The sequence below is a fragment of the Argiope bruennichi genome, chromosome X2 (genome assembly GCF_947563725.1).
Source record: "Argiope bruennichi chromosome X2, qqArgBrue1.1, whole genome shotgun sequence".
Lineage (NCBI taxonomy): Eukaryota > Metazoa > Arthropoda > Arachnida > Araneae > Araneidae > Argiope > Argiope bruennichi.
The window spans coordinates 114271339-114292531 of record NC_079163.1 but is presented as its reverse complement, the minus strand read 5'-3'; the positions used below and the strand labels follow the sequence as shown (position 1 = coordinate 114292531).

The 21193-nt window shown below is 29.6% G+C and overlaps 1 protein-coding gene across 6 annotated transcripts in view; it reads left to right on the top strand.

Moving 5' to 3' along the window:
• Window positions 1-21193, top strand: part of LOC129960030 (MOB kinase activator 2-like) — a 309147-nt gene that overhangs the window by 280893 nt on the left and 7061 nt on the right. For all 6 annotated transcript variants that reach the window (XM_056073052.1, XM_056073049.1, XM_056073050.1 and 3 more), the window contains 2 exons: window positions 16212-16375; window positions 18182-18278. In XM_056073052.1, the coding sequence (XP_055929027.1) occupies window positions 16212-16375; window positions 18182-18278 (261 nt within the window). The remainder of the gene's footprint in view (window positions 1-16211; window positions 16376-18181; window positions 18279-21193) is intronic.

The following is a 21193-nucleotide window of genomic DNA, read 5'->3' as shown; positions in this document are numbered from 1 at the left end:
CTTTTTTTTTTTTTTTTTTTTTTTTTTCAAATAGGTTTCTGTGGATGAAATGAACAGAAATGACTTCAGTGTGATCTTGTCAATCTTCAAAAAATATATAAAGTCCATGAAATGAATGCATATCGAATGACAGTTTTTTATCGATCCCTAAACCCAAACCCTTTAGCCATTGTACCGCTTCACAACAGAAGAAGGTTATTCCAACAAATAAATCTATTAGTTTGTGAATATGAATAAGGAAAACTGTGACTGTGTTAATCAAAAACGCTTCGAGTCGCGAAGTCACAGTTCCTTGTTTTTGTAAACAATATAAATATACATTTAATACTTTGTATTTTTCGCCTATAACCAAGTAAACTCATCCATGCTCAAACGGTTGGTAAATATGGGTTCTCCACTTAGTTTCAAACGAATGTTACAATGGAATGTTTAAACCAGTTATTTTATTACACCACGACTGAACCATTTATGATTCAATTCATATAAAGCATAGATATTTAAGTATGTATTCTTCTTCGCAGCTTCAATGAGGATTTTACGTTAAGAAATTCGATATATATTTAATTCAATTATAAAACTGTAGAGGATGCATTCTGTTCTCTTACTCTCCGTATTCCTCATGGTTATGCTATACTGTGTTTAGCTAGTTGTTTTCATTATGTAATCGAAATTCATTTAAGATTTTTAGTATCATGTTGCTCATTCAGATTCATTGGTGTGTTTACTTTTTACCTTTAAAATATAATCTATTTATGTAAAACGTTTTTATCTTAACCACTGTTTAGTTATGTTGTGGTTATTATATAACTATTTATTTCTGAATCATTTGAGCAGTCGCGCGCGTGCGCTCGCGCCAGTGTGTGTGTGTGTGTGTGTGTGTGTTCGTTCTTTATATTTTCTAATGCAAAATAATCAATTTGTCCTTCTTCTCATGGAATTATTAAATAATAAGATGTAATAGTTATAATATTTATGAAAACTTGATTTATTTGCTATTCTATTTTGTATTCCAATTCATATTTCTTTTCTAATGGAAACAAAGAGTTTCATCGTACATTTCCTGCCATTTGCACGGACGGAGTGAGACTTTTAAGTGGCCAAGTGGCTACTGTTTTTGAATTGTCTCCTATAAAAAAAAACTTTATTTCCTTTATTCAGGCAGCTTATCCAACATGGACCGTGTGGAAAATGGATGTGTGAAAAAAAGTAGTCATAAAATTTGTAATTCGTCGATTTGATAGTTAGTCGTTGGCAAATTCAGTTGTGCCTCACGAGCAAGCGTGCGTGACGACTTTTTTTTCTCTCCTTCAAAAGGCAGTTTTTTTTTTTTTTTTTTTTTTTTCTTTACTTTTTCTTTTAAGTTCAACATGATTCGAATTTCGTACAACTCGTGACATTTTATCCACTAAAGAATCCGAAAGATTCAGATGACAACGTCTCTCATCTATTGCGTGTTCTGTCAGACTGAGAAAACTGAAGAGTAGATGAAGGTTGCACGCCTCTAAAGAAAAATTGACCATTTCATATTCAACTTTCAGAAACGCACTGCAGATCTTGAAACGGTTCATTTTTTGTTCAAACAAGCATGTGTACCGGATTTCATGATTACTTGGATTATCGTAAAATTAAAGGAATAGCTTAGACAAGATCTAAAACTCTTAATAAAACCATTCCGTGCATGTTTAACAAAAATTTCTTAAATGGATCGTCAATCTCATTGTATTAAAAGGACTTCACTGACATTTTTAGCTCCTGAAGATCCTCGCTTTTAAATTTCTGCAACATTTCTGTGATTTTTTTAATTCAGTTTTGAAAGAATAATTGCATTAACTGATTTTTTTTTTTTTTTTTTTTTGCATTTAAAAATAACAAACAGACATGCTGTGGTATTTGAAATTCTGTCCAAAACGGTTATTTTTATTTCAATACCATTTGTTAATATATGTTTTTCTGCTTGAGTCATATGATACTGGTCTCGTAATAAATATATTCGCCGCAGTTATTGAGCTAAAACAGATTATGCGTAGTTTTTATCCACTTACTTAAATGTTAAAAGAAAACTTTTTTTAATTTTGTTGATTATAGAAAATGGATTTCTGGATATGAGCCGTTTATTTTGAAAATGAGGTTAGTCCATTTTTTGTTATTGTGAGATATTTAAAGATTTGCATTCCAATAAATTTAAAAATATTGGTAAGTATTAATAAATATATTTTTTTGTATTTTGTGGTACCAGTTAATGTAAGTTTATAATCCAATAGTGTTTACAGTGCTGACTAAAAAAATAAGAGTTTTATTATAACTAAATGGACTTTCCGCACTTTCAAAATTAATGAATTATTGTAGACATTTATTCAATTGGGAAATATTTCAGTTGCATCAGCCATTTTTTTTAATAATAAACACAAAATATTATTCAAAAATTTATAATTATTTATTTATGCGATAAAAAGTTAAACAAAACAAAGAATATTCTTGTAGAAAATATAACATAATAAAAAACAATTCAGTTTTATTAAGAATTTTAATGAAATTATACATTTTCAGTTTATACGTAGGTATAAATAAATTGAATTTTATTCAGGGTTTAACATTTTAAAATGTTTATGATGAACAGGAGGTTACATGGTAATAAATCCATCATGCCCTTGCATTTTTCAGATGTAATAAATCTCCTTTTTTTTCATACATTAAAGATAATTTTATATTTCTGAAATTACTTGGTCTTCCTCGTTGTGGTAGCAAATCGATAATTTTAAATTCAGCATCTCGTTCTATCAAAATTTTGTATAACATTTTGTATGGTGCATCCCTTGTAAATCTGATCCAGCATATAGTTAAACATTCACGGTTTCTCCATCGGTATTTTTATTTCTTTTTAAAACCGCTTTCTCCAGAGGTTGGGTTGAAAATAAATGTCCGCGTTTCATTTCATGTATTAAACATTTATTATGTTTTCGACAATTTCGTATTACTTTATAGTAATCCTGGGGAATATACAAGGAACTGGTTTGCCAGTTCTACCACTCCAAAATCACGATCGTTCGGTAAAATTGAATGTCCTGACAACAAAAATTTGTGATCAATGATATTTATTTCATTGTCACTGGACTGAACAATAGGTGTTGGAAATAAACATATTATTATCGAAACACAAAATTAAGATATACTTTTTATTATTTATGAAATACTATACAACCTCCGATTTTCATTAACAAAGCTAGATAGATAGAAACACCCTAGATTTCAGACATGATATCAAATGGCCACATTTGCTTCACCATACAGCAACTGGAGCTAAATTTTGCCGTAATATATTCTATCAAAAATAATTTCAGTCTAAGATGGACTTGCACCACTTTCAAAATAAACAAATTTTCAATACTGTTAAGAGTTAAAACTTCCATCTCCAAAATACTGGAATCTAATTTTTTTTCTTTTTTTACTTTAAATTGTTTACGCATAAAACGATCATAACAAAATTTATCTATAACTACCATTAGCTCCATTTTTTTCAAAAATGGACTTGCCCCACTTTCAAAATAAACGGCTCATATATGCTGATTTGATAAAGTGGTAAAAGGTGAAATAATTTGCAATATAATGATGGTTTAGATAATGATAAAGAATAAATTAGATGGTTCAGAGTTAAAATGATTAACTATTAGTTATCACACTCATTTGTTAAAACTAATTAAGTAAACGTAATGAATTATTAAATAATTATCCTTGAGGATTAATCAATTATTTATCCTTGTTGTCATTGCTTTGAAAATGTAATATTTCTCCTGCAAGACCATCGATCTGGCTTTAAATGTTTTGTACCTTCAGATTATAGTTTGCTTAACTTGGTTGATCCGAATCCACAGAGCAGTTATTTGCTTAGCTTGTTTAACTCGGAATTTGTCAACAAAAATACCGTAGTCTAGCAACATAGGAAAGAGAAAGGAAACAATCGCGGAGATTAGCATTAGTTGTAGGCCCCGCCAACGTACAACTTCATTACCTCAGGGTAAGAAAAGCAAGTAAAGGTTGAAGGTTGTTCATCCTTATAAGGAGACCGGTACTACCTCGTTCTTTTTTTCTGAGGTGTTCTAGAAACTAATATTAAGCAGAAATCGTACACAATAAAACAGCCTTGATTATTTTTGCTCCGAATCATTTACCTAAAGTTATTATCTAAAGTTATTGGAAGTAATTTATTGAACAATTTATTGTTTAAAACTAAATAAGGTAAAAAAAAAAAAAAAAGTATAAACAAACACGCTAAAGTTGAAGTTTGATTATTCTGAATGTTCTTTTTCTAAGATCGTTATATTATTCTGTGTAATAATTTTTTGTACTTACATCTGAAAGAAATAATTTTACTAAATAAAAACATTATTTATATATTTTTTTTTCTGTAGGTGTTTTAATAGCCGTTAATGAAATGTAAAACTACTAGAAGCTTATTTCAGTGAATATCACGCTACTTAAAGTAGCAACTGGACGCCAATAATTTTTGATTTTAACTGATGAAAATTTAACTTCCAAAAGCTGCTTACAAATATAGTGAAGACAACCTTTTTATAGCTTTTGAATCGGATCGATCATCAATGTCGGGGGAGAATTAAAATGATAAAAGCATGAAATAATTGTGGCAGGATTTAATAACTTAGTTAAAGATGGTGAATTATTAAAGAGTAAACTGTTTGTACTTCTGCTACGCAATCGACCATTTATGTCCTACTTGTTTCAGATAATACCTTAATATTCGAACTTGCGGGCTGAAAAAAGCGAAGGATGCGAATCTCCGTTATTTTTTTCCCCCTTTTGTTTATTCCTCAATACCACGCAGTTTTTTTGTTTATCTCCTTCGAAAGAAACCACAAAACACTCTTCATAGGGAAAGCCATAAACTGCAACAAAAGAGAGCTGTGCGTATATCTCTTAGATATTTGAAAATACTTTCAAGTTATGATCTGTTTAGCTCTCCAAGTTACGCCATAAAATATCATCACATATCTTTATTTGAAGCGATATGTGAGCTCAAGTACCTTTTGCTTAGGTTTTATTTGCAACACGGCCGTTTGCATTGTTGCGGTATTTTTTCCCCCCTCTGCAAATTATTGTAAGCTCAGTGATCCGTTGAATGTTACTTCGCACCGTTGTCCGAAAATCCTGATTGTAATTGGCCGCTGACATACTTGCCATCCCATTATTACGCGAGAACTGGAGCTAGAAGTGCAACTTTGTCCGCTAACGCAGGACTCAGTACCACTTAGTGGATTTCCCCTGTTGCGGCGCATACTTCACTGCCCTTGTGACGCAACACTTCACAGCCAATAACTGCACACCACTTTCTGTCTAAGATTTCTTTGGAAAAAAAATCCTAGCAAAAGAAGAAAATAATAATAATAATAATAAAATAAAAAAAAAACATCAGATTTGGGAGTGAAGGACCTCCGTGCGAAACGAAATCGGAATATTCTCATAAATTTGTCGGAAATAGCGGAAATTTTTCTTATGAGTAAGAAAAATTACCATATTTGAATAAATTGATTGGAATGGATGCTTTCTTATTCCGTTATGCATCTGCGACCAGTGTTTTAGATTACAGTTTTTATCATTCTTTATTTCTACTACTTGTATTTATTTATTTTACCTCTGTACAGATAGTAATGATAGATATGTTTAGATTTAATTAATATCATTTGCTTAATGATTGTCCCCATTTGAAGCTTAACTGCAACCTATTTGGGGAAAAGTATTCCTGATGCTTTGAACTGCCGTCAAATATTAAAAGGACGACACCTATAGATTTATTGAGTAATTTATTGATTATCTTTTTTTGTCTTATGGGCGAGGTTTGGCCACGATGTTCCAAATACGTCGTTGACATCTACTCATGATTATGGAAGACATATAGTTTAGTAATAAATAAATAAAAAAAAACTTCTCCAACCACGTCATAAAAATTTGCATTATATTTCTGTAGTTGTTGTATAACTTCCAAAAGGAAAAAAATGGCAAAAAGTTTGTCACGGTGAACGAATTATAAAGAACGTTTAACAATTAATGCTGGAGCAGAAAATGCTACAAATTAATTTTTATCAAAAACTCCTTTTAATAAGTTCCTTCCAAATCTCAGAGGTGTGATTTATTTTTGGAAAAAACGATTATATTACTTCTCTTTGTGCTATCATTTGATTAAAACAAAGAAGACAAATCCTAGTTTCTCCAATTTTAATGAGAATTTGCTTTTTGTTTATAGTAGAAGGTACTTCTTGAAACTTACTGTTTTTATTTCAAAATTGGTTAGAATTTTTATTTCTTTACTTTTTTATATTTATTTCAAGCGCATCCCTTTCAAATCTTCTGTTAATTTGTCAAAAACTATATACTCGTTTTTCATGCTTTTAGCATTCTAACTTTGTACCTTTCATCTTCGGGAGGTGTTTCGACTGCATATGATGTGTTTTACTGTTGCGCAGGTTGATTATCTGGAGGGGAAGGGGACGACGATGATAATATGTCTGGTCTCTTATTCACATTTTGTTTATGGCTTGTGTGTAATATCGCAGCGGAATTTTGAAAAATGAAGTCTTAAAAAGCTTTCTTCGAAAAATCTCGAGAAGCTTCCACAATATATTTAGTCCTTTTAGCTAAATCGTGCTTTCTTGAAAAAGAAATATTTGAAATTCGTTGGGTCTTTTCATTTTTTTTGTGTGTGTTTGTTTTAAAATTTTAAACTGAGTTGAGACAACAACTATGAAATTATTAATTTATTATGGCTTTAATTTTGATACATTTATTTGTCCTGGGACTATATTATCCATTATCTAATTCTCAATCCAGTTTCTTTATTTCTTCAATAAAATTGTATGCTTATTCCAGTTGGAAAATTCCGAAATAAGCAATACTTTTACTTAAGATGCTATTTTCAAGCCATTTATTCAACAAACATATTCAACATTTTCACAATTAATTAGAAGGCAATGATGAATTTTTATAAAACCCCCGTTTCAAATTATTCAGTTACATTCGGTATTTCAAAATGCCTCTGATAAAAGCATGGCAAATATCTTCTATCCTCATCCCTTTATTGCAAGCATTTTTCATTCGTTGAACAGGAGGAGCTCTTTCATGATTCAAAGTTGTGCTATTTATAGATGTATATAGCATGCATTTATTATTAAAACTGATTTAATGTATTTCAATAATAATGGATTGAAGTTGATTTTTATTGTAGCTGCTGACGTATTTGTTTTATGATAGTTATGTTAATAATTTATGTTGGCGTCGGTCTGCTTATCAGAATAAAAATAAGATGCTTAAAACTTCTCGCATTTATTATAAGGAATCGGTAACTTTTTAGAATGCAAATGCTGTATTATTTTCGGTTAGGGTTACCTGAAGTCAACAAATCTATTAAGTGTATAGGGAAAAAATGGTGCAAGCGAAGTTATAAAGAAAATTAGTTATACTAATTTTTTTTATTTGCTTTTGACGTTAACCCCATCGAATACGTTGTTCAAAATTAATGAAATATCTATTATTTTTTTTTAATGCGAGTGCGTTAAAGTTACAGTGGCATAAATCGAGTTTTATCTACTTTCTAGAAATTAGCTTATCATAAAAGGTACTGAATTATTTTCAGGCTTCTGTTGCTATCTTTTAATGAAACTATGAGTTGCAATAGCGGTTACAAATTTTTGATCATTTTTTTATAACCGAAATGTATTGTTGAGTGATTAAAAATCAGTATTTTAATTATTTACTCGAAACCTATTATTCCTGTTCATTGAAAGGGATTTTTTAATGACTAAATATCAATTAGTTTTTATAAACCCAAATCATAAATATATTTTAGATTTGATCTGAAATTTGTATAAAAAATCGGAACACTTAGGCCTAAAATAATTTTTGCGAGGCTTATCCGAATTGGTATAATTTTTGCGAGGCTTATCCGAAATATACGAATGGTACCATTACATGACACAATCAAGAATCATCCTTGCAAGTATACTACTGGACGCTAACCACTGATTCATCGTAGTCGTGCGTAATAGGGACCCGCATTGTCTAAGCAAGCCGTTATTTGAAATGTCGCCAGTGATTCAGAGCCAGACAGTTAATCACAAAGTAATTCTGATCAGTTCCGAGTTTCAGAACCGGCCCTTATAGTTATGAGGCATATGTCTGACTTTGCAAATAATATGTTAGCATGAATCGATAACGACTACGTGATTCGCTTAGTATAATAATATAATGCAAACAGTCTCTCCCATTTATGTCACTTTTAGAGCCATATGAATAATAAGATGCTGTTTACCATTATGACGAAAATTTTTTTAAATAAATAAACATAGCATAATTGCTCAGCCACTTAACCTGTTATCGCTTCGTTGGATGAACTTTAAACAACGGTTAGCTCGACAAAAATAAATAATTTTTTTCCGTGAATAGATCTGTAATCATGCTATTTAACTGTGCACACTTCAATCTCAGTATGTACCTTTCCTCGTGATCGCTAATTCAACATATATATTTACATTACCGTAATAATTTTTGACAAATCCAAATAATCGCAGCCTTTTCTTTTTGTTCTTTTTTTTCCTTCTTTTTTTTATTCTAAAAAAAGGGGAAAAAAATCAGTAAAAATTACTCAGTTGCATCCATTTTCCTTGTGAATTTTCCTGCAGGGAAGAAAGAATGTATTCTTCGAAGGGATACTTGGATGAAAAGATTCCCACTAACGTAGTCGAAGTAATAAAGTGCAAAAATTAAAATAACAAAAGAAATTTCTGAGGTTGTAGTTTATCTTCTGTGAAACTACTATTTCCCTCTCCTCCCTTCCTTCCTTCTTCTATGTAATGCGATTTGCACCATTTCACAGTGATTATTGGAATTATAGTCTGAAAATGGAATGCTGATGAACTAGAAAACGAGATTTTGAGATCTGTTATTCATTTCTCTTTTTAACTCTTTTGATACTCAGTTTCGCTTCGCTTCAGTGTTGCATATTTTTTCTGAAATTGCATTTTGTACGTTATTCACACTCCAGCATTATAAAAACATCATTATTATTTTTTGCATTTTATGTCATCCCTAACTGAACTTCCACTTTGATTTATAAAATACCTTTAATTAATATTCACTTTATCTAAGTAATCTAACGGTACAGCGCGACGACTGATGTAAATTGATCTTTGCGACTTAAGGATTTCTTTATGTATGTGAAAATTGTACCGACGAAATTTATATATCACGGTCTAATCCTACCCCTATCTCCCGAAAGTCTGATTAGTTCATGTGAATTTCCCAATTCCATCTTACATATGAAAATTTCTAGATAGATATTTGAGCTGGAAGAAAAACGAGCCTTTCTGAAATTTCAGCTGTGCAATATGTTGATTTTTTTTTTCTCTGCCACCGTGTCCTTTATTCTGAAATTACATGTTTTCTGTTGTATAACAATGACAGTAAGTCTACCTTTTCTCTTCATGACCGCATAACACAGCTGTAATCTGTGGCTAATTTCTTTTGTGAATTATGAACATAACAGTTTCTTTTGGAAACAATTGAAAATAAATTTGTGAATCTCTAATTTTTATCACTATATCCTCATATCTACAGAATTCAGTAGTATTTGGGAAATCTGCTTACTGTAAGATCTATTCTTTATGAAGTGAATTAGTATGTAGAATATACCCCGATATAACTGTTTAGTTGCCTAAGGATGATTACTGAGTTCTCCTTAAGTCGCACATTTTGTTTTGCCCTGATTCTACCTGAAGAGAAAGACAAAGCAAAGATCATGTGTTTTCTTTTGACGAGTTCCACTAGTCGAGTCGCCCTCTTATGAGTCAGTGACCGTCATCAGATGAATCAATAGAACTGTGTTTGCTGCTGGGCAAGTTTTTCGCAGTCATAGTAATCTTTCTTTAATTGACTGCCTCACGCCACCTTCGAGCACTTGCTTGGGACTTCGAGAGTCGGGAAATTGAGAGTGGGTCGGCTGGTTTGTTTGAAGTTCACTGAAGTAATTAATCCTTTCCCATGTTTTTCCGTCTGCTTGAAGAGAGAGCAATGGCTTATTTTCTTCTTAGTTAAAAATGTGCTAACTTAGTATTTCGCCTGCTATGATAATAAATGGGTGTTTCTTCCACAGATTGGTTTCTACTTGGGAGATCTGGTAAGTTATCAGTTGAAGATATTCATTACGAGAATTGTGATTGATTTTAAGAACAGAGAGGTGGGGAAAAAAGGAAACACGGAAATAAATCTATATAAACGAAATTACTGAGGTCCGACTCGTACCTTTTTATAAGCCATCAGTATTCCTTATAGTAAATGATACAAAATTACTGGTGAACTTATATAGAATTTGCATTGATTTGCGCCATGGACTAGAAAAGTTTCGTAGACGTTATATTCAGATAGTATTTGTAGAATCTGAAATAAGTTTTTAGGTAGAGTTCTAAAAAAATTTTTAGAGTTCTGGAAATTTCTAAAATTTATTTTGATACGTTTTATCACGTTGGAGTAAGTTCTTATATTGTTTCCGTAGAACAAACTTATGTGCATCTTTGTCTTATACTATGCTTACTCGACAACTCTTTTCCTAAAAATGTTTTTAAAAAGCAAAATATAAGCAATCAAAATTTATATGTTATGAAAATACTGAAAGCATTTGCTCCGTGTCAGTAATCTGTTAAATAATGTTTGTCACATGCAGCCAAACTAGATGGTGAAAGGAGAAATATCATTGAAAATTATTTTCGCTTTTAAAATCCAATAATTTAAAGCAATTCGTTAAATAATTGATTGAAAAACTAGTGATTAAATTATATAAATACATATAAAATACTGTGCGTCTTCATTTTATTTTAATTTTTGACTTTCTATTCGGTTCTCAGCCACTGTGCTACCCTATAGTAATTAATTTTTACATCTTGGTGTAATCTAAGTTAGACAATATTTTCGCCTCTATTTTGCCTGCCATTTTCGTTTTCTGGATGAATTCTATTAAAAATATATATATAAAAACAGAATGAAACATTAGAATTGCTGTAATTCTAATTTTCCTGTTCTTTATGATCACCATTAAGGTTTAATAAGAATATATATATATATATATATATATATATATATAATATAATATATGGGGGTTTTGAGCTCACCCTAACCGGCTAAAACATAAGGCTTGAAATTTGAGCGGGATTTGAGTCTCTTCTTGCTTTTGTTTATCTCTGTTCTATCTATTTACATGCTCTTACTTCTCCGCTAATAGATGTGGAATTTCAGATAGTTTGTCTTTTAATGGGCTCCTATTCCAATTGAGGATTTTTCTTAGAAACGTAAACAAAACTTCTCAATATACACATCCGCTTGGAGAGAAAAACGTCTTATAGATATCATCTTACACCCACTTAAAAGGGGAAAATTATTGTAAAACGTTTCCTGTTGAAATTAGAGCCTACGAAAAAAAAAAAAAAACTGTAATTTTAAAGTTAAGACACGGAAAATTGTTTTCAACTTTTCCTTAAATTCCTTCTGAAATCTGTAAATAAGTTTAATCATTGCATATTTTGGTTCAATTTTTGTTGTTTTTAAAATTATATTAAATTAAAAGTAATGCATAATCGTATGATTAAATTACGATTTTGTGACGTGTTTTTCTGTAAGTCTAAGTTTCAGAAATGAGAGTTTGTTTTGAAGTCTTTTTTTTTTTTTTTTTTTTTCTCTCATTGCTTCGGGAAACTTAACAAGCTGTAAATCAGTCTCATCAGCATGCATCTTTATTTAAAAAGTTTTGTGTGAAATAAAGAAGAAAACATCGTTTATATTTTTGCCGCAGCCCTATAGGTGGCTTTCTGTGTCTCTTTTCTGTTCTTTATTCGTGTTGCATAAGATGGTGAAAGTGCTGATGCAACATAAAATGATTAAAAGTGGCAAATAGTTGTATTTAAAAAAAAAGTTCAAAGCCATGCTCTTTCTTATGAAAAGAACACCTAGCCTTCATTATTCCGTGAAAACTATAAGTTATTTTTTTTTTCTTTAGAACTTGATATAATTTTGTAATTATATCACTTTTTACCCGATCTTATCTTTAGTTCATTTCATTCTAAAAATTTGTTTACATATATGTTTTCTTCTGTAGGTCACCAGCTTTTTTTTTTTTTACGCGTTGAATGTTTTACTTTAAGTTAATGATAAAAAAAAAATTTAATGTGTTAAGCATAATTAGTTTAGACTTGAAATACAATACTTTTTGTGTAAATTCGAGGCTCGAATAAAAACGATAAAATGACAACCGGAAGTTTTTTTTTAGTAGATGCAGTATGCAAATAATGGCTTACGGTGACGTCGAAATTAATTTAACTTTTCTTGTGTCATATGTTTGCATTTACTTAAATGTTAATTTCATTTTAATGACAACATTAGATTGAATTACGAGAAAAATTATCGATTGAAGTCTGTCATTGTGACTCATTGAGATCATGGACTGAAAATTCACATGATCAGCGCTTGTGAACATCGATTAAAATACCTTATATATTAAAGAACACGGTAGTACGACAAATTAAAATTTAATTGGGGTTTGACCCCTCAAGAATTATTCAATAACTACAATGTGACCTTTTATAGATTTGCTCGATTTGCAGCTCTTTCATTGAAAAATTATGATCAGAAAAACATGGAGAAAATAATTGGGAAGAAAATTCATATGCAGTTCGTATTTTCTTATATGTGTATTCTGTTTTTAACTTAATAAATATACGTGATCTGTTCTCCAGTTTAATATACATTAGCCTTAAAAGATACTTGACTGTTTTTAGAAATAGATTTCGAAGAAATAGGCACAAAACCTTGTCCTTTCCCTTTGACGTCTTAAAATAAAATAATGTTTGTTTTAACGATATGAGGAATAATAACAATAAGAAAAAAAAATTACATCGACAGAATGTTTCGGAAGATGGAGAGAAAAAAACTAATAATCTCTTCCCATCCAGGCTCTAGAGAAAAGGAAGAAGTTCTTGTTGACATGATGCTCATACTTCCGCCAACTTATCAGAAGGCGCTTGTATCCCGGATGTACCAACATCCGGTTCCCTTTCCCTCACCTTCCAAAATTTCGAACATTTTGTCTTTCCTCTTTTCTACACCTCTAGCGGTTTTTGTACTTATATCACTGGAACTCGAGGGGGGGGGGATTACGCAGAAAAGTTTGTTTACATCTACGCATAAGTTGATTTTTCTCAGTAATAATAGTTGTCATTAGATAAAATCCCAATCGCAATAAGTGTGCTATAAATATGATATGGTATGTACAAATATCAGTTAATTATATTTTTATGATAGGGATTAAATTCATTTAGACTGGTTTAAATTATTTCGATGTACTTCTTATAACTTTAGGCTGCAAAAGTAATGATTTTTTTTTTTTTTTAAATAGTAAATCTCTAAATGTTTTAATAATATTTTGAAAAATCACTTGTGTTTCTCTTCCTTGAATTTTTATATATTACTTTGGAAGCATACGATACATTCTAACTATATGGTCTTGTCTGCTGGTTTCTCATCAATATAATTTAATTTTCTGGAGACAAAAGTACTTACGAAGGCATTTAATGACGGAATTGGATCTTAAATTTCTAATTAAAAGTAGAATTTTCAATCTTGACTTGCTCATGACCAAGAAAAAAGAATTTCTTTCTTGACATTAAGGAATTTTAAGCAACTAATTGTAATTAACGGTAATCCAAAGTTAATACCTTATAATGATATCATTGGCCAAATTTAAATTTTAATTGAAAAAATACTACATTAACTGCAGTTACAAATTTTAACAAACCAATGAATTAAAAAAGGTTTTACTGATTAACCACTTACTGTTTTATACCGTATCCCATTTGCCGTTGAATGAATGTTAGCCACATTGCAGGGGATAGGTTCGATCCTGGTCAGTTCGCAGTATGGTCTATCTCTTCGAGAATTAGAATTCTGAATAATCTTTTCCGAAACCCATTATTACCATAATGCATCATTATAAATATTATTAATTTTGTGATTGATTTCGTTTTAGAGGTTATCCTCCCAATTATTAACAACAGTGCGTGGCTGTTGACATAATGTAGTTGCGAGTATCATTTTATTCGTAGGCACTGCACCTGCGAATAGCACTTTGTCCTAAATATGAAACTTGCAAATAATGTTTTATCGTTAAATACCGAGTCTGCAAATAACACTATCTGTTTTTTAAGAAGCTTTGAAAGTTTGAAATTAAATAAGTAAAAGTTGACCGATGAGGTAATAATTAACGAAATAATGCACGATCGATCAAATAATGCAAGAGTGAGACCATATTATGAAGAAGGTTTCCCTGGCAACATAATCGATATAAAAATTTATCTCGTCGTCGGCAGCATTCGTTTACTTATGCAAACCAGTAGAAAGACAATAATTGTGAATGATTCACAAATGAATACTAAACTACTCTTTTTTTCCCCCGTCACTATAAATTAAAATTCTAGGTTTTGATTTTGCTTTATTATATTTGGTTTAAATCAATACTTTGCAGTCATTTTAATATCAAAACTCTTTGAAGTCAAATATTTTATGTGTTTTGTAAGTGTAAACCATAGAACTAAAAACTGAAATTGATTATTGAAAGAATAATTTTAAAGTAATTTCAAGAGATTACTTATCAGCTGCTGAAATAATACTCATATTTTAAGAGCAACATTTTGTATTTGCCAAATGCTTGTGTGTATGCGCATTTTATTTCTTTGGGGCGGTCGAACATTAAGTGAAAATAACGAATTAATTCATCACTCGAAAGCCCTTTTGCTGGTCTCTTAACTAGTCAAATTGCTTTGTTTTTCTTGGTTATAGTTTCCCTTGGTACACCTGCAGAGAGCTCTTTCTGTAAATGGGTTCGCCTGTTAATGGATTAAAGAACATTTTTCTTTGGCTCATACAGTGCTCGCTCTTTAATATGAAGCTCCATCTGTAGAAAAGTTTTAATAATAAAAATATGGAAAAAAATAGTTTGCCAGGAGAAGCATTTTCCGATGAAAATATAAGTCAAGACAAACTAAAAACTTTGTTATTGTGATTCCATCTGCTTCGATTAGATAGCAAGTTTTGTTCTGGATAATAAATTATTCAAATGTTCATTTTTAGATTGCATTGATAAAAAAAAAGTGTGTTCTTGTTGAAGTACAGATAACATTTCTTTCGTGTAATGAAGTATTATTTAAAAAAAAAAAAAAAAAAAAAAAACTTGTTTTCTACGTTTTTAGAAAATTATGTAATTGGGATGGGAACATCATTACATGCATTGTATCAGTGCTATTGGCCCTTTTAAATGCGTGAATTTATTATGACTTCAGTAATATAACACCTTAAATTTTCTAATTGAAAACGTTTAAAAAAATATGAAGTATTTGATGCTAATGAATGACTTAATAGTATACATTCTAATAAATGGCTTAATAGTAATATGCAAAGTACTTCTGTAACATCAGCATCTTATTTGTGAGATTTTTGTTATTATTTTATGGATTTTGCCATGAAAATCTGTATAAATTTCTTTCTTACACTGCCTAATTTCTCTTAAATTTCGCCAAAAATATGCGATAATGAGTTAACTCTGAAATTAATTCTATTGATCTGTTTAAAATAGAATCACCTCGTTAAATTCGCAAAAGACTAATGCATTTTTTATAAATATTTTTGAATTTTTTGTCAACAAAAGAAAGTTGCTTTCTTGTCTGTATTCCGACTTCCACAAATGCCTACGCTGTCTCTTTCTTTCTTTTTTTTTTCTTTTTTGGAATATTTATTTCCCATCACAATCTTTTAGAAAAGGAATTTAGTGTTTTTCAAACGAGTTGAAACTGCTTATAAAAAGAAATAAAAATTCAGTGCATGAAAGTGTTTATGAAGTCTTCAAGTCGGACAATAAATAGTAGCGATTAATTAAATCCAAATTATGAAGAATTGTTGTCCTATTATATATATAAGATACGTTTCGAAAATAACGAAAGAAAGGCCAAAAGATCCAAATATACGAATAGTTAACAAAGTTCTATCAATTTATAAATATTGTTCTTTGATATGAAATGCAGTATATTTATATAATTTTCGCTTTTTAAGAAATATTTTTGTACTGTTGCGGCACGAATGCTATTTCTATAGTAATATTTTTATTTTGTTTGTAGGAAGGCTCGTCGTAAAGAAAAAGATGCTGTGGCTGCGTCACAGGAAGAGTCCAAGCTTTACTTAGAGCAAGCTGTGTTGGAATGTAGTGTTCCTGAATCAAGACTGAGAGAAGTGATAGATTTACCACCTGGGATAGATTATAATGAATGGCTAGCCTCTCATAGTAAGAATCATTTTTTATTTAATTTAAACATGCCAATTATAATATTAATTATTCGATGCACATTTATTCATTTATTTTTCAGAAAATTTCTGATTTAAACTATGAATTCTAAGAGAAATTTATTTTTTGTCTTTGATCAAAATTGTTTGACAATGAGAGGGCAAAATAATTTTCATAAATGCATCATGCACAGATTTATTTATTTTCTTTTTGTTTTAACAATATAAAATACAGAGAAATACATTAATCGACTGAATCCAAAATTTTCAAGCTCACAATGGTTTATTATAACTAAAATTCATAAAGTTATTTTTTGCACTTGTCTTTTCAATTTACTTTGACAAATAAGGAATGCATAAGCTCTCAGAAATTACATACTTTTATTGTGATTTTTAAAACGAAAATCATGTGAACGTTGTTTATAAACAACGTTGAAGGGTAGATTAATATGCAGTTGTTGTTTTATTTAAGGAATTCTGAATGCAGAACGACATGAGAAAATGTCCAGAAGAAACAAATATATTCTTTCTTAAAAATAGTCATTTATAGCAACTTATTTAATCAGTAACTTGTAAGTGGATTTTTTTTTTTTTTCCATCAAACGTAAAGTTTTCGCATTAATTCTCAAAACTATCTATCGCCTGAAATGTAATAATTTTAATACGGCAAATTCTTATAGTATTACTATCAGATTATTATTTTGACAAAATGAAATATTAGCATCATATTTTCTTTCTTCTTAATATGTAGATTTTTTTTAAAGAAATCGAAAGATGTTCAGTTAATATGAAGTTATTCATAAAGATTTCACATTAAAATAGTTCCTATACGCTGCATATCCACGCAACCGATCAAAGCCAACGCAGTGTAGGAATAGTGTAATTGTATTTGAACTTTTAGAGAAAGAATTTAACTATCAATAACAATAAAGGATTTCCACATGACACGCCGTATCAGTGAACTTTCACATCTAATTTCATATAGTCTTTTTCGTTATATTAATTTTATCTATTTAAAAAATAAATTTGCAATTAATTACTGAAATGAATTCAGCCTTTTAATTTTCCACCGAATTTTAACAAAATCGGTTAAGTTATTGTTAAAATCTTAAGGTTTCAAATTTAAAATTTTTGTTACATTTTAAAAATTTATAGGATTTTGTAAACTGTGGGATATTATTCCTGTTATCGCCTTGATTTTTCTTCATGTAGAAGGAAGTAGTTGAATTTTACAAGCATTGTTTTGCATTTTAGTAAATAGTACATTTAAATTTAAAATTTTAAATGATTAAGTAGTATTCTCGCCAAAAAATGCACTTTGCATTGTAAGTGTGATCTCAATGGGCATTCACATTTAATGACTTTCACTGAAACTAGTGTTATTGTCAATAACTTATACTGTTTGGCACAGTTATAAATTGATGCCAAATATGATAAATTATATAGTAAATAAATTGAATTTTGTAAAATTCTTGTTAACATTTGTAGCTCATGAGAAAATTCAATGCTCAGTTAGTGTGAAGAATTTGTATTTTGTTATAAATTTTTATGCAGATCGAATTGCAGGTGTTGTTTTTAACTAAGTTCCACCCAATGGTCATGCTTTTTAAAAATTCATTTTAAATTTGCATTTTTTCGAATTACTGTATGCAATTATATTCTCAAGAATAAGTGCCCTGTGGCTTATTTCATTTTTTAATTTCTTCTTTTTATGTTCTTGTATATTTGCATTTCATTTTAACATATTTTCATTATGGAAGCTTCTGGGGAAAAGTACATTCTTACACTTCTCTTTTCTTTCTCTTAGCTATCGCATTCTTCGACCATATCAATTTAGTTTATGGAACTATATCAGAGTTTTGTACTATGTCTGGATGCCCAGATATGAATGGTCCTAATGGGAGGTAAGTTGAATACATTTTATCAAAATAAAGTTATTATATGCTGTCATTATTTCTCTCTCACACTGTTTTTTATGGCATAGTTCCCAATTTTATCATTATAAATATCTGGGTGTCACATAGAACCGAAGTCATTTAATTTAATTCGCATTAACTTTGATTCTATTACTTTATCTTTATTCTTATTATTATTTCACATGCATCACATTCATTGGCAACTCATGATCCCAATGCTGCAAAAAATATTTATGGACAACTGAAATATGCATATCCAAGAATAAAGTGTGTTTTAATTCATATTTTGCGTTTAATGCCTGTTTGTTGAACTATCATCATTTAAATGGTATAAAAATGAGCAATATTTGCTGGCTTGAAAGTATGAATGAGTAACATTTGTGACAACTTAGGTTTTAAAGCGTGGATTATCAAAGTGCTCTACAACATATCATTTTCAGAGTTTTCCCTCATACCCCCTACTCATATTGTAAGTAAGAGAATAATTTCTGCTAAAATTATGACTTGTTTGTATTCTAATAATTTATTCATAAGAAAAAAGAAAGTGTTATAAACCTTTTAAGTGCTTACGATTGAATATTAAAGCAAAATATAGTAGCATCAATAATTCCAGGGTTAGTCTTAGCTCCAATGAGTGAGCCACCATTGATAAAGCCATCATGATTGGGCCACCATTCCATAAAGATTTCTAAAATAATTGGCAGCACTTGTTTAACATTTAATAATTGCATTAGTATTATTAATCCGTTAATTGGCAAATGATGCTTTTGAGCTGTAATAAAAAAAAAAAAAAAATATTCTTAGGTTTATATTCTAAAAGTAGGTAGGATGTGTTATATATTTATCAATTCTTAGAAATCTTAAAATTAATTCTTAGAAATTTATTTTAATAATTACCTGGAAATCTTTATAGAAAGGCGTGCTCCCAATATCCATATGAAGCATTTTGAGTTGTACATCTCCCATAACAGTCAGTGAAATCATGTTGCTTCTATGCAATTTTTCCAAATAAGGGATTAATATGATGGAATATTAGCATATTGATAATAAATGCCACCAAATCAATTTATAATAATTTTTTCTTCTTTAGCTATGTGCTTCTAATCCCCCAATTTAATGAAGACTGTGAATTTCTAGTACTATTAATGAAGTACATTTCAGAATTTTCTTACATTTTATGTTTCAATTTATAAGACAAGTGCTGTTAATTATATAAGTAACAATTTCTTTGGTGGAATCCTGCTTCTTCTTTTTTTTTTTTTTATATTTGCATATATAGATCATATTTTTTCATAATTTATTAATAAACATCCATGAAAACTTTGCTAGATATATAGAAATGGACAAAGTCTCATAAACTAGGAATTATTGGAAAGTTTTGCATACAAATGAATCTAAATCAGTTGACATTAAATAGTATATTGGAAATTCTCGTCTAACATGCATTTTTTAAAAAGGGCAATTTATCCATATTATTTGTACATAATTTATTAATCCTTTGTTTTTTTTCTACAACGTTTCCTAAATGTCTCTGATGATTCAACTCATATTTTCTGGGCATTTTGAATTATTAGAGATTCGTTATAATCTATTTTTTTTTCTCTTCAGCATTTGCCTTCGAAAAAGATTATTGCAATTGGAACTGTGCAGAAGTCATATAGAAAATTACATCGCTATCAATAGATTGTTTTTTTCATTGATAATCATGAATAATTTCTACTATATTATTAAAGTCTAAAGTAGTACTTCTTAATTTTGTATAGTTAATTCGTGTATCAAGCATTGTGTGATTAAGTTCATAGATTTCTATAAATATTCAGTTTTCTTGTGTTATTAAACAAAGCGCGAATTGTGACAGTTTTACACTAAATGTTGTGATAGTAAATTTAAAACTATACCTATTATTTCACAACATAAGAATTTTCCATGTGTAAAGAATAATAAATAATTGTTCAATCATTTATTTTCTATTGAAAAATAATGCAATGCAGGAATATTAATTTAATTTTTTCTATTAATACTAGTTGATATCCGTAGACTAGAAATGTAAAAGCTTTCGTTTGTAATGATTTCTAAAATTTTACAAGTAGATTATTTTTGCGTTCCTAAATTTTTTGCAATAAATTGATTCAAACTTTTAAGTCTTTGGGAAATTCAGAAGTACCAATTTAACTACATATATCTGACAGATGCTGAAAAAAATCGTTTTAAAAGTAAAGCTTATTACCATTTGAAGTGAAGCTTATTAACAATTGCCTTAATCCCCGCATATTAGAATAAAATTTACATTTGCAAAATTTGCAAAGGGAAAAGGAATGTGGATCAAATCAAACCGATTTAAATGAAAATTCAGCCTAATCAATCACCTTTGATATGCAAAAAACCTAATATATGAAGGAAATAAACTTCTGGGCAGAGTTAGACTTACGTATCTGCTAGATTATAGCTTCTATTGCAGGTTAGAGCACCCTAAAAAATACTCCAAGTGAACAAGTGTCATATATATTAAATATACTGCTACTTAAGTTGACTTATAAAAAGCTCCATATCGCAAATAGCCTATTCAAGTTTTAAATTCGGCATTGCCTTTGCAAAGTAGGAAAGTCTGAGAGAAATATACAATGGAAAACTTTTAAACAAAAATTCTAAAATAATGCTTAATTTCATCAGAATTTTTTGCACATAGGAATTAAATACGACATTAATATTTCACTTGCATTGTTAAATGTTGCAAGTGCTAAATATTTTGTTTATTGTAGTATAGAAACTAACAGTCAGTTAAAATTATTCCTGTAAAAACGAATTATCTTTATTATGTCATTACTGTTTCATATAAAAAATATTTCTGTTTGAGATATATTCAAAATTGCCAAAATTTCTCTCCAGTATTCTTTTTTCAGTTT